General features: G+C 49.4%; 3 protein-coding genes across 3 annotated transcripts; all 3 read right to left on the bottom strand.

Moving 5' to 3' along the window:
* Window positions 1–586: 586 nt before the first annotated feature.
* On the bottom strand, window positions 587–3,634 carry EI90DRAFT_3285958 (PRMT5 arginine-N-methyltransferase-domain-containing protein). The gene is made up of 12 exons (XM_039066993.1): window positions 3,263–3,634; window positions 3,117–3,202; window positions 2,695–3,058; window positions 2,468–2,637; window positions 2,220–2,405; window positions 2,082–2,159; window positions 1,988–2,031; window positions 1,814–1,936; window positions 1,584–1,759; window positions 1,303–1,533; window positions 1,051–1,250; window positions 587–991 (listed from the first exon to the last, which is right to left on the bottom strand). The coding sequence occupies exons 1-12, from the start codon at window positions 3,582–3,584 to the stop codon at window positions 689–691; spliced, it is 2,283 nt and encodes a 760-aa protein (XP_038922004.1). The 5' UTR covers window positions 3,585–3,634; the 3' UTR covers window positions 587–688.
* Window positions 3,635–6,548: 2,914 nt separating this feature from the next.
* Window positions 6,549–7,616, bottom strand: EI90DRAFT_3036304 (uncharacterized protein). Its single transcript, XM_039058696.1, has 3 exons — window positions 7,214–7,616; window positions 6,863–7,175; window positions 6,549–6,802 (listed from the first exon to the last, which is right to left on the bottom strand). The coding sequence occupies exons 1-2, from the start codon at window positions 7,291–7,293 to the stop codon at window positions 6,959–6,961; spliced, it is 297 nt and encodes a 98-aa protein (XP_038922003.1). The 5' UTR covers window positions 7,294–7,616; the 3' UTR covers window positions 6,549–6,802; window positions 6,863–6,958.
* Window positions 7,617–8,196: 580 nt separating this feature from the next.
* Window positions 8,197–12,580, bottom strand: EI90DRAFT_2091656 (uncharacterized protein). Its single transcript, XM_039052564.1, has 6 exons — window positions 12,200–12,580; window positions 11,380–11,549; window positions 11,073–11,155; window positions 9,487–10,822; window positions 9,107–9,401; window positions 8,197–8,773 (listed from the first exon to the last, which is right to left on the bottom strand). Exons 1-6 carry the CDS (start codon window positions 12,361–12,363, stop codon window positions 8,317–8,319), a joined length of 2,505 nt encoding a protein of 834 aa, XP_038922002.1. The 5' UTR covers window positions 12,364–12,580; the 3' UTR covers window positions 8,197–8,316.
* Window positions 12,581–12,672: the final 92 nt, after the last annotated feature.

Raw genomic sequence — 12,672 nt, 5'->3', positions numbered from 1 at the left:
AGTCGAGTAATTAGATACGATAAAAGGACTTATCGCCTTGTTGCCAGGATAGAACTGTGAGGAAACTGGAGAGTTGAGAGAGTATTTGTGAGATGATCCACTGAGTGCTTTTCCATTCGCAAGTGTAGACGCGTGCGCCTGAAGAAAGAGGAGACGAAATGAAATTATAGACAACTTGAGGAGAATGCCAGACATTGTGTGTTCTGGGAGGGTTGAGATTGAGAAAGAGCACCCACATCTATTAGAGTAATCCAGTTACCTATGACTAAGGTCTATTGTAAGAGTGATAGGTGTAGTGAGTGCAGGATTGTGCTCGAGTGCCAGAGTTAAAGGGCCGTGGAAGATCAATAGGAAAGAACGCGATCGACGCGTCTGGAAGCCAGTGTTAACCTTTAACCCTACAGTACAACTTCTATGCGCGTAAAGAGAGAGAGAGAGTTGCCTTGAACCAGAGGCGTGGCAGGAATGGCGTAAGGAGTGATCACCAACTGTTGGCGCGACGATGGTACCAAACACACGTCAAGAGTCCGTGTGACGTCAGCAGCATCAACATTGACTAGGACAAAAGAAAGCAACAGTAATTGGCAGCTCCCATCCCGCTTCTTTCGTATTCATGCATGTCAATAGATCCAGAGATCAAGCACCAAAACTACACGTTTACATACAGCAGAGGTGTTCCCATCCTCACTCAGAGCCCCACCCAACTGCTCTGCCCCCCAGCATTGTGCAATGTTGTCTGACCAATTTTTACCCTTAGCACAGACCTCGCCTCATCAGAATCCGCCGCATCCACCCCGTGTAGAGATGAGTTTACTGATGGTGACGTTCGAATAGGGGAGCTCAATGGCGTCGACAGACGCCGATTCACGCCATTCCCAGATAGAATGTTAAGGAATGCCTCTGCTGACCATTCGTACCATACTTTTTGTTTAGTTGTCAGCCTCCAGATGGAAACTTCCAGTTCCGAGTTATCAGGCAGGTAAAGAGGCTCCTACCCAAGAGAGATGATTGTCAGACAGCAGATACGAGGAAGAATCGTTATCACTGCACTTTGAATGGAAAAAACATCGGAAACCAGCTTAGCATGTTTGGACAGATGGTCTCCATTCGTTCCGGGTGAATGCTTAGGCACACTTCGTCATATAGCACTGTCTCGAAGTACCCAGCTAACCCGTGCAATATGCCAGCGTAGGGAATATGGAAAGTGAGGTGCGCGGAGCGGACATTATGTGTATTCGTGACCGGCAACCCTTCGGGCGGGCAAGTCAGGAACATACGCCAGAAGAAGGAAAGCTCTGTTACCGATCGCATCTGTGAGCACATCACTTCTGGGATGGACAAATTCCCAAGCTTCCTGAAACTTCTCGCTCTGGGTCCCTCCACTAAGAATGTTCACGGACTGGAACATGACAACGTAAGGAGTCTCCGCGATCTTGCGATCTTTTCCGACGCCGGCAACATCATTCCATAACTTGGATGATGAGATGGGCGCGAGGAAAGACGAATAAGAGGCTGGGATGGAAATGCCATCCGCTGCGCATCGACAATGAACAGGAGCTCGCACGAGATAATAGAATGCTCACATTTCAGAAAGCGCATAGCGCCGTCCAAGCACTCGGGACTCAGTTCGTTATCTCCAAAAGAACCAAGCAACTCGCTGACGAGTATATCTACGGGTTCTGGAAGCTGAACCGTTCTCATATCCCCAAAAACTAGAGAAACAGCATCCCCCCACTCCTCATCCTTTCTCTCCTGCAGACTACGTCCCAAGTCAGGATTGCGGGAAATTAAGATGGCGTCCTCTGCTGCTCACGTTATGGACGCGGCGGGATTCTTCTCAAGAGCGTATAGACGACAATTCCGCCCCGATCGCTTGATCGCCTCCAGGCATCTAGAAACAATGCCTCCGCGTCCTGCTCCTGCCACACAAATGACTCTGAAGAGGTGATTCAGCACGCCGGGGGGCCACGAAAACCACAAATCTTACATGAGCGAATCCTCCGGACGATCGATAAGCGCCTGGTAAACAGCCTGGAGTGTATTGTAAATCCCCAAATCAAGCACAGAACCTCTATGCTTACCTCTTCATACTGGCGATATTTGACAGGATCCTTCTCAAAAGTCTCATAGGTGAATGATTGTAGATTATCCATGAGAGGCTATCAGATAAAGTACTATGAACCAAATAGTTCATCAGACGTCGTAAGTTTCAACGTCACCTGCAGAGGCGCCTGTAAGTAGTCCTGATAGCCTTGAGCAAAAGACTCCACACTGTCTGGACTCTCCAATGCTTTATACATTGAGCTTGATTTCTCAAGATGCCGAATGTACTGAGGGTACGCCTGCGGGCCCCCCTTAACGTGAAGAGACGCCGTTGTGTTAGAAAGGATGACAGTCGGTCGGTGCTACCCAAACAGCATCATTCAAGCCATGGCCATGGCTGCAATGCATATTTCTTTCGACTCACAGAAGCCATACTCCTGAAGAATTCCTGCGTCGGTTTAGTCAGGACAGGATACCCGGTGGAATTGGGAACAAACGTCGAGGCCGGAAGAAAAATGAAGCGCGCTGGTTCTGCAGACCATCTCCCCATCCATGGTTCAGCGGACGCTGGGAGAGGAGCAGTAAGATCTAGAGCTATGTATGCACGTCAGTTGACTAGTGAGTGGGTCAATGGTCCCAGAAAACACACACTCAGCGATAGTCTTGGGCTGTAGTCACAGATGGTTCTTATTGTATCCCACATCTCCCATGTAGCATTTAGATCCGCGTCTGGAATTGAAGGACCAGGTATAGATCCGAATGAATTCAACGAACTAGCGGAGGGAAGCGAGGTAGCTTGCAAACAGGGAGAATTATTTCCAAGAGGGGTGATCGACGGGACATATACGGGTATACGAATGGATAAGTGGGTGTAAAGACTCCCTCCTGTAGCTGCGATCAAACAAGCATTTACTGCACGAGCGTAGTCAGTGACGTGAGCTCGATTCCTTGGCGGTGGCAAGATGACTGTATGAATCCCCAAATATGATGCCTGGGAAATCTCTTGCTTTAACGCCTGTTGGCCAAGGTGAGCTGTGAACGCAAAAACAAAGAGGCAGCATGGCTCCACGGACTAATTCTGAATCGTAGCGCACCCATGCATCGGGAGAGTCAAGCTCCAGCCAATCCGCAGCCATCCCAATGGTTCCTTCAGCTTCCTCTGAAACAACAGCAAGGAAGTCACAACTTCAATATGAACACAGATAATGTTGACACTCACCAAGACGCGTTATGTTCACTTCGTTCTTCCGGAATCCTCCTGAATGGCCGGCGCGCCATTTTTCCGCAACTCGCTGAAGCTCCGAGTCCTTCCTACCTTCCGAGCTCATTCCATGCTCAACAAGACACATTTCCTTCCAACGATGTTTCCATATGTCATTCGCAATAGGAATGCATATCGAACTGTAGATGTTTTTGGCCGTCGTCTCCTTCATGAGGCTGTGCAAGGGAGTGGACGACCCATCTTCAGGATGTAAAACCTCGCTTGGAGGTGGCACGCCCGGGATATGCAGGGAAAACGTGAACAACCGTGGTGCACTCATCTGGAAAATCTATTTGGGTGTTCGGAAGCAGATATGAACGCCGCGTCCCGAAAAGGTAAGTATCGAGGTGTGAGCGCTTAATCGGTCCCGGTTCAAACACCTCATGAATCATGATGTTCCTTAATGATGACTACCATGGGCAATAGGACACTACAAACATTTCACGCTGAAGTCCTGCTTATAATAACCCATCATTGAACAAGCAGTATAAGACAATCCCACATCTCCTGCCACTAGTCTTTCCACCCATTATCACGCAATGCAACGTTCAACATGAGTAAAGCTATCCCGTACTAGATTTTATGCAAGAATTTGCATTTGGTGGAGCGGATTGTCAATCAGAATCCAATGAGAAGTATTGATTTGATCCCCGTCTTCTGGACTTGCCTGGCGGCGCAATCATTATTGTTGGTATCGGTAGCATAGAAGTTAGGCGAGGCCGCAGCAGTTTCGGGTTTTATCGTACTAGCCACATACGGGTATTCTGGCTTGCTACAAGGGCATCGATTGATGATGGCTCGAAGCGCCACCTGTTCCAGATATTGCCTACATAATCACCGAGGAATAACAAAAAGTCGGTTCTCAATCTCATTCCTCCATTTTGGTGGTATTCCCTAGTGGGGGATGAAGAGCCAGCGCTGAAGTGCGACGATTCACCTCTTGAAACCCAGAGATCCCACGCGAAACAGCCATGAAGGGTGAGGCAGCGATATGAAGCCACACCTCGCGGTCTTGGACAGTGGCAGCTCCTGACCCGCATGTCCAGAGGTGTGGGACCTTTACAGGGAATCCCCCTTCCCTGGTAGTGCCAAACGCTAAAGCAGAAAAGATGGGCCAGTTATGTATCAAATGAACTGCCGCATCTCCAGATTCTCCACAACACAAGGACCCAAACGGGGAGATCCGAATCGTTCTTCAAGATGAGCCGCATCGGTTGCCGTCACTTCACAATTGGGGCTCCACGTTCAATTTACCGAAAATGGGTACCAGGGCTCTGCAGCCCGAGCCCTATCGAGAGTACAACCGCCATATTCTTAGTCAAGAGGCATCAATATCCATGAGGGGAGTGGAGCCTACTCCTGGCGCTGACCGGTCAGACCAGCAGGCGTCACAACCGAAGGCACTTCTGCCAATCTAAAGTCATAGGAATTCCCAATGGTCCTCGCACTCCGAGGATTTGAATATTAGCGATAGGAACTTGCACGGCTGAGAACGGCCCGCGGGATCATCCTTTGTTCTAACATTTGATACGAGTTTGCCGAAACGGGTTGCAATCGATCCCTGAATAATCTAGCTACGAGTTCCCATGCACGGCCAATGGTCATTCACAAGACACATTGCATTGCCTTTAAAGGACAAGGCTGAAATCCACAATGGTCTACTACACGATGATTGAGAAAGGTATATTTCAAAGAACAAAAATGACTGCCAAGGTCCTGCGCGTCTTGAGCCAGTTCTGCAGGATAAAATCATTTACCGTTCCCTTCTTTCCTGATTGGCCAGATTCCCCTTAGATAATGTAGCGGAGTCCGGATGGATTCAGGATAATCTTCACGAAAATGAGAAACTGCAATGGAACGGGGTTAATCGCGATTCATGATCTAACAACACACCAAATTGCGGCGCAAGATTCAGATCCCCGGCCCCTGTTAGGCCAAGGATGACATTCGAAGCTGGGTTGGTTGGGGGTAGAATGAGTGAGTGTCGCCACTCCGCGGAGAAGCGCAACCACACCATTCTCGGTCAGCAATACGGCAGAGGTCAGGTACAGAGAGATCGAATCCACGAACCAGCGTCAAAAGAAGGGACACATGGATCAGGGTCACAAGTAGACTTGGTATTCCCAGGTCGCGTGTAAGATAGTCCAGCAGGGGTTGAGGCACTGGGGGCTGACCCAAGAAATGCTGATGTGTCTTCTACACGCTTTGGCGCTTCAGCCTTAGCGTACAGGCTGGTCACTGCGGCGGAAACAAGGAGCTCTGTATTGGAAAATCGAGTCAGACCAAGACATTGGCGAGAACCGCTAGACTCCGCGCTTAATTGATCTTTGGTATCAGTTCTGTGGATGAGGGCTGCGACCGCAGTGCGCTCCCGACATAACCAACGAAAGGGCCCAACTTGGCGCTACCAGGCTCTTGAACGACCAAGATAACATAAGCCACCCATAGCCACGCGTCCCAAAGAAGTGGCTTACAGGCCAATGGCCACCACGTCTGTCAGCTCGTCATGAATCTGAAACTCTTCGCCGTCAAGCTGAGTTCCGGCCCTATCAGGAGACCCTAATGAGCCCATTCGCCAAGCTGGCAGGTAGGCACGGTGGGGGTACACACTAGCCCAAGTCGGCCCACGCGCAAAGTGGTCTCGAGGTGAGCAGTGGTGAATCTGGCGAGCCATTAGGTAAGCTGGTGGCGACACAGATCGTGGCAGCTCCTTGAGCAGTAGGCCACTTGCCTAATGCCCCCCTAATGCTGCGAGCAGTGCATGTAGTCTCCGAATGCCCAAAGGGAGGACCGGTTGTCTCTAGGCAGGTGACCAGCCTCTAGGTTGTCTCAGGGGGGTCAGCTTTGACGTGGGAAATGATCTGCACAGCCACGGCCACGAGCTTCTGGACCCTTTTGGGGAAATCCCTTCAACGGCCTGTCTTACACAGCCAGGGGTGAGACTGGCTCTGACGTGAGCATGGCCGAATGGAAAGCTTTCGGCAGAGTTTCCTGTCTCATTCACGGATAATTTGTTCTGAACCGCATTTGATCAATCCAAAGGAAACATGTGTTGCCGTCCCTGAGGGCCAGCCTGAGCGCAGGTGTGGGACAGATTCACTTGTGTCGATTGGTTCTACATGTATTGACCGGGATGAGCAAGCACCAACGCCGTACTCTGTGTCCGAGAGCGAAATGATGGTCACACCAAGCATTGGCACCCGGAGGTGCGGCTGCAGTGCTGCACCGCGACAGCTACGACAAACCGCTTGATGCAATGCTTGGTCGGATCAATTCCGCTGTACTGGATTCTGAAAAATTGCGAACCTCATCAAACGCACCCTCTAATGCAAACAAGTGCATATGCATATGATACTACTTCCTATACAACACGGGCCCCTGTTACTGTACTCTGGTGTGCGTCGGTGCTCGGCTTCGTGATAGGGGGAATCACTATGAACCGTTTTTTGGGACTTGAACAATCCAAAGTGTTAGCCGAAGATCATCGCCTCAAAAGAAGTCAGTCAGTCAATAGGATTCAGGGGCCACTGCCAAGACACTAACTCGAAGCTTCGATAGCTCTGGCAACCAGAAGACCGACATGAATCTGGTGCGAAGCTGCAATCAGCAGCAACCCACGGAGGAGATGATCTCTGGAAGCCTCCACACGAAGCCTCACCTCCTCAGTCTTAGTGCAAGTACCAAAACTCTGGTGCACACTTTCCCGCAATCGCTCCACATGCCTTTATATCCCCTAATTGGAATTCGCAGATAAGAAAACGAGTTGCTCTTGGGAGCACTCCTTCCGGCGATAGCACCACACACTGGATAACTGGATACAGACCCCAAATAGCCGAGCCAGCCCCTAACAGTCCTGTCACATTTGTAAAAGCTGTGCCCAATAACGTTGCGCAAGCATGAGCCATACACATTACGCAACACCAGACCAAAGTGGCACAATTACAACTAAAACTAGCCAAGGTCCAAACGACAAAAAGAAAGGCAGCCATCTATCGAGCGCCATTCATTATGATGGCGAGAGAATCCCCCCGCACGATGCATGTGCAAAATGTCTACGGCATAAGCGATCCCATTTTCATTACACAGCCAGTGCCAGCGGGATCTGAAACACCTCGCGGGGCGCGTGCAGCTCAAGCTTCGGCTCTAAACATTCCCATGTGCACACACCCCACATGGCTCGCTTTGTGAGTATGGCCCTCCGCTACAACCACTAGTCCGTCGATATGGCGATTACCTATCGAAAAGAACGGCCAAGCAGGTGCGTTGACCTGAACAACAAAAATGCTATGCATTATCTGAGGCGGGAATCCACACACCTGACCGAACGGGGTATGGGATAATTCTAGAATGATAACAGGCACGGTAATACACAGGAAGCAGCAGCCGCATTATCACAAGGGCAACGATACGAGTAATGGATACGATAAAATACAATACGGCAAGTGTCCGCTGATACAGTACTCACAAAAAATAATCGAAGATGAATATCATTAAACCCGGAGTGCATCAAAGTATCCGAGAGCAAAGAAGACTAGACCAGACCGAACCAAAGAAAAGAATAATCGAAAAGAGAATAAACAGGATAAAGGAACCCAAATCACCTGGTTCCCTGTCGATCCCACCGTGCAAGAATCGGCCAAGATGTCATCGGAACATGACAGGAGGCCGAGACGAACTCTAGATCTATGACGAAGATCGACGCCTAGTGCAGCCGAGGACCCAGCAGTGAATGCGCAACCTTCAATCGGGCCGCGGGGAATTGAGGGCACCATCACACCACCTGGAGGATCAAGTGGTTGTGCGAAATCCGAAGTACAACCAAGAGGACAAGACAGGGACTTGGAAGGCGACAGTATCGGAAACACGAAGAATAAACAATGCGGACCACCACCCAGAGACGACAGATAGCTACCTCATCGTCGAGACGAGAACGAAGGATCAGAACGAGCAAACGAAAACTCGCGGTCGCAAACGGACGAATACGGAACAGAAATGGAAAACAAGCTTAAGAGTCAATTATCACGACTAGTCTCCAGCAACGAGATGGGCGGCAGTCTCACTCCCCCCTCTCCCCCCACCACCCCATTCCCTCCATTGCCAATTTGACCTTCACCAACAGACGACAAAAGCGAAATTGCGAGCGATTCCGACTTCTTCGCCATATCCTCCTCCATCGGTACTTTCAAGCCCACGCCAACACCAGGAATAGCCGACGCATTGGCAATAGCATCCTCAAAGGCCTTCGCAGCTTCTTGCTCAACGAGCGTCCCTCTCGGCGTCATTCCCTCGGCCCGTTTCGCAACTTTACTTGATCCACCTGACATCCCACCGGCACTACCCGAGCTCAGCACACTTGCAGCAGATCCCGAAGCGGCGCCAGTGATGACTTGTGAATTATTAGCAGGCCGTCTCCGGCTAGGAATGTATCCCTCTTCCTTTTGCTTTGTGCGAGCGTACCGCAAACCACACCTAAATGAAGGGGATGAGAACTAGAACCTTTACGGAAAACTTGGTGAAAGAAGAATCAAAAACTAATCAAGAAATGGCAAACCAAGCACAAAGAAACTAATAACAATCCAGATTCATTCGATTTACTCGGCGGGTCAATCGGAAGTTGAGAAGTCTCGACCTTAATGGAGACGAAAATGAAACGGCGGCGGGAGAAAGGGAAAAGTGATTTCACTCCGCCACTAGTGGGACATACGCACCCCTTCTCCCTCACTTCCACGGAACCGGAAAACAAAAGAAACAAACTCCAAGCGGGCGAAAGAAGGGAAGAAGAAGAATGCACACGCTACTCACGCATTACATAAATTCTTGATCCCCGTCGTCCCTTTCCTCCACTCAGGCGAACTGGTCGTCCCACAAAACGCACACCGCATAACCCCGTTCGGAGGATTCCCACCTCTACTCACACTCGCAGACGTAATCGTAGTCGTAGTCGTAGTAGTGCCAGTCATTGCTGTAGTTATTCCCGCACCCGCTCCTCCACCAGCAGAGTGACTTTGTCCATATGCAGTAGCGCCTCCGCCAATGCCCGTACTACTATTCCTCCTCGTATTGTGAGAATGAGCATGACCATTCCCGACAATACCACCTGTCCCCGAAAAACAAAAAACAAAAAATGGAAATGGATCAGAAGAGAAAGAATTTTTCCGATCCAAGAAACACACAACTCGCACCTTTGGTCGCCCCATCGACGCTCCAAGAATATCTCAAAGAGGGTAATCCCATCTTTCTCCTCCCACCCCCAGGAGACGCACTTCCCCTCCCTTCCTTCGACGAACTCGAAGTCGAACTCGATCCGCCAGGAGATGAGGGTCCTCTCCCTCCCCCACTCAACGTAGTGGAAGGGCTAAATCCTGTCCCCCGCGGTGGATAGGGATGAATATCGTACTCAGCCCTAGCGATCCTCCCTTGAGCCTTACTCGTCCAATCGACCGTCCCTCCTCCATTGTTGTTCCGATGATGCTGTCTTCCTGTCCTCGTCACGGAACCCGCACCAGCAGTCGAATTCGAGAAAGATATAGACGGTGACGTAGATAAAGGATACTGATCCTGAACGGGAGACAAAAGCGTAGAAGCAGGCGCAACGCTCGTATACGGATACGGGGGTTGTTCTTCCATAACTAACGACGAATGATGTCGATGAGAGTTCTGATACGAGTGGGGATTTAAGTGTTGCGAAGGATACGATGAACCTTGATGGTGATGATGTTGTTGGTTCCTATACCCCACCGCCACATCATCTGACCCAGCTCCATGATAAACCCCTGTCCCTACCCCCGTCCCCATCGGTGACAGAGCCATATGATTATGATGATTCTGAGCTGTGGTAATCGTCGTCGTGATGGAAGGATGGTGAGGAACAATAGGAGGGTTATGAATGGGAGGTGGTTGAACCGTAATGTTGGCAGGGGGCAAATAAACTCCCATCCCCATCCCAAACCGACTTGGCACCACAATCGGTTTCTCCTCCACAACTACATGACACGTAAATATCACCCCCCCATGGGGTATGAATATACTTTCGACCGTCTTGTTCATCCCTCCCGTTTGAATCGTCTGCAAAGAAGCGTATCGACGCGTGCACGACGTCCGAGCCTGTTGTTGAGGGACATGATCACTGGACGAATCACGGTTCCCCAAAGTATAACTCCCGTTACTGCTCACTCCATCATCGTAATCCCCTCCGCCTCTTGAAGACTCGTTCTTCTGAGGGGTCAACTCCACATCTTGCGCCAACTTGCCGAAATCACTAGGCTGATAGCCCTCATCGGGCCAGCCAAATAACAGCTTCCTCCCACCGCTAGGTTGAGACGTATTTTGTAATACTTGAAATATCCTCTTTGGCGATGTGTATCCGTACGCTGATGAAGATGAAGACGATGAAGAATGGGGATTTGGATTGGGTGACAAATTGGGTGATGACGCAAGGTGAGGTGGGTAAGGGAACTGAGGGTGTGGCGGGCAATAGTGATCGGCCTTGAAGAGACGCTCATGCAGCAGGGATACATGCTGTGTTTTTTTTTTTGTACCGCGCGTGAAATCAGTTAGTTTGTTTTTGAAAAGAAAATCCCACATCGTTGAATCCCATCCCAAAAGTTTGGTTTGAAAAGAAGTCCGTTGGCATCGGGGGAAAGGGAGGGGGGGGGGGGAATTCGTTGATTCGTTGCGCCATTCAAAAAGTTCAAAAAGAAGGAAGGAGGATCAGCAATTTGCTCACAAAGAAGACAAATAAACTAAAAAAAATAAAGGAGACACACACCTCCTTATCGAGCGGAACGGACCCACACCAATTCGTCCAGTGGCTCTTGTGCCTCTCATCATTATCCCTTGCAGGGGAGACGTCTTATTAAGAGTCCAAATAACCAAGGTCCAAAGAGAAGAGAGAGAGAAAGAGGAACGATCCAATGTCGCACAACAGCAGAAAACAAAAAAAAAAGTGAAATCCCCAAAAAATCAAGTTTCACATATATAATATGCCCATGACAAAAAAAAAAAAAACCTCAAAACGTCAGAAAGAGAGGAAAGAATGGCCATTTTTTTTACGCCAAAAAAAAAAAAAAACTCACCAATAACAGCATGCATAAAACAAAGAACCAAATTCTCCCCAACCCAATTTACCGCCACATCACACGGTATGTACAGATCATCGTATCCAACCTGCCGGGCATGTGGGAACGTATCTTTGATGGGGGAGCCTAATTCCACACGGATCTGCGACGCTCGGACGAGTTTTATTCTATTTTTGTTTTGTTTGTTTTGTTGTTTTTGGGCGGTGTGTGTGTATATGTATGTGTGTGTTCATGTGCGAGGGAAGAACAGCAGAGCAGAAAGGATTGAGCAAGGAAGCGAGGATAGGCGAGAATATGATAGACGACAGGAGAAGAGTCCACCGGCAAATCAAGGGGGGAGGATTCCAAAATCCCAATTGCGGCAGTATGTGTGGCATAAAGGTATACGAGTTTGTTTGAGTTCGAGATTATTTGCCCAGTAAGTTGAAACGAGCATCACAAGCGCCAATCAAACACACATAAGAGGTAGCCGACAGAAGCGGAGCGGTCCGCCGTGCCCGTGGGTTTCCAAAAATCACAACCACGAAACGACACGACACGAAGTCCCGAGAGCCCAATAGATCCGGAGGAGGGCCGGTCACGGCGCCGGCACCAGGGGGGGGGGGAGCGGAGGATTCAAAAGAGGTCCACAAATATCCAGCCCAAGACCCAAGAGAAACAGAATTTTCCAAAGTTTGTTGGAAAGCCATCATCAGACCGGAGGGGGGGGAAGCAAAGAAAAAGAAAAAGTAACATTATCAATCAGTTCATCCAGCCACCCCACACACACACACGAAAATAAAAATAATTAAAAATTTGGGCTTCCAGACAAACTTACCGCGTAACGGTCCCATGAACGGCCTGCTTCTCCACTACATCGAACAGATCCACAGATGCATTTTGCCTCTCGTCTGGATGAACCCAGTCGAGAAGCGAAGATCCGATGAAATCTTTAGCTTGATCTTTTAGGTGGGATTCCAGGACGGGATCTATGAAGAGCATTTGGAGGTTTGCGTTCAGGAGAGCCCAGTCTATATATGTATAGATCGGTGAAAAGGAAAGAAAAAAAAAAGAAAAAAAGAATTTGGGCGGTTGAACATTGTTAGTTTTGGTTTTGGGTGGTCAGTTCGATATTAGACATTAGTAAGGTTTTATACGATGGTTACATGTATAAAGTGTTTGGTTTTAGGTTGGCCGTTTTTTGTGGTGTATGTGTGTGTGTGTGTGTGTTGACGGTGACCGTTTTTGGGAGAATTCCGAGGAAGGACGGGGGAGGAACCCGGATGACAGGTTTCAACGGATCGGGCATTC

This window comes from Cantharellus anzutake, assembly GCF_015039405.1.
Source record: "Cantharellus anzutake strain C23 chromosome Unknown EI90scaffold_5, whole genome shotgun sequence".
Taxonomy (NCBI): Eukaryota; Fungi; Basidiomycota; class Agaricomycetes; order Cantharellales; family Hydnaceae; genus Cantharellus; species Cantharellus anzutake.
This window is presented reverse-complemented; position numbering and strand designations above follow the sequence as displayed.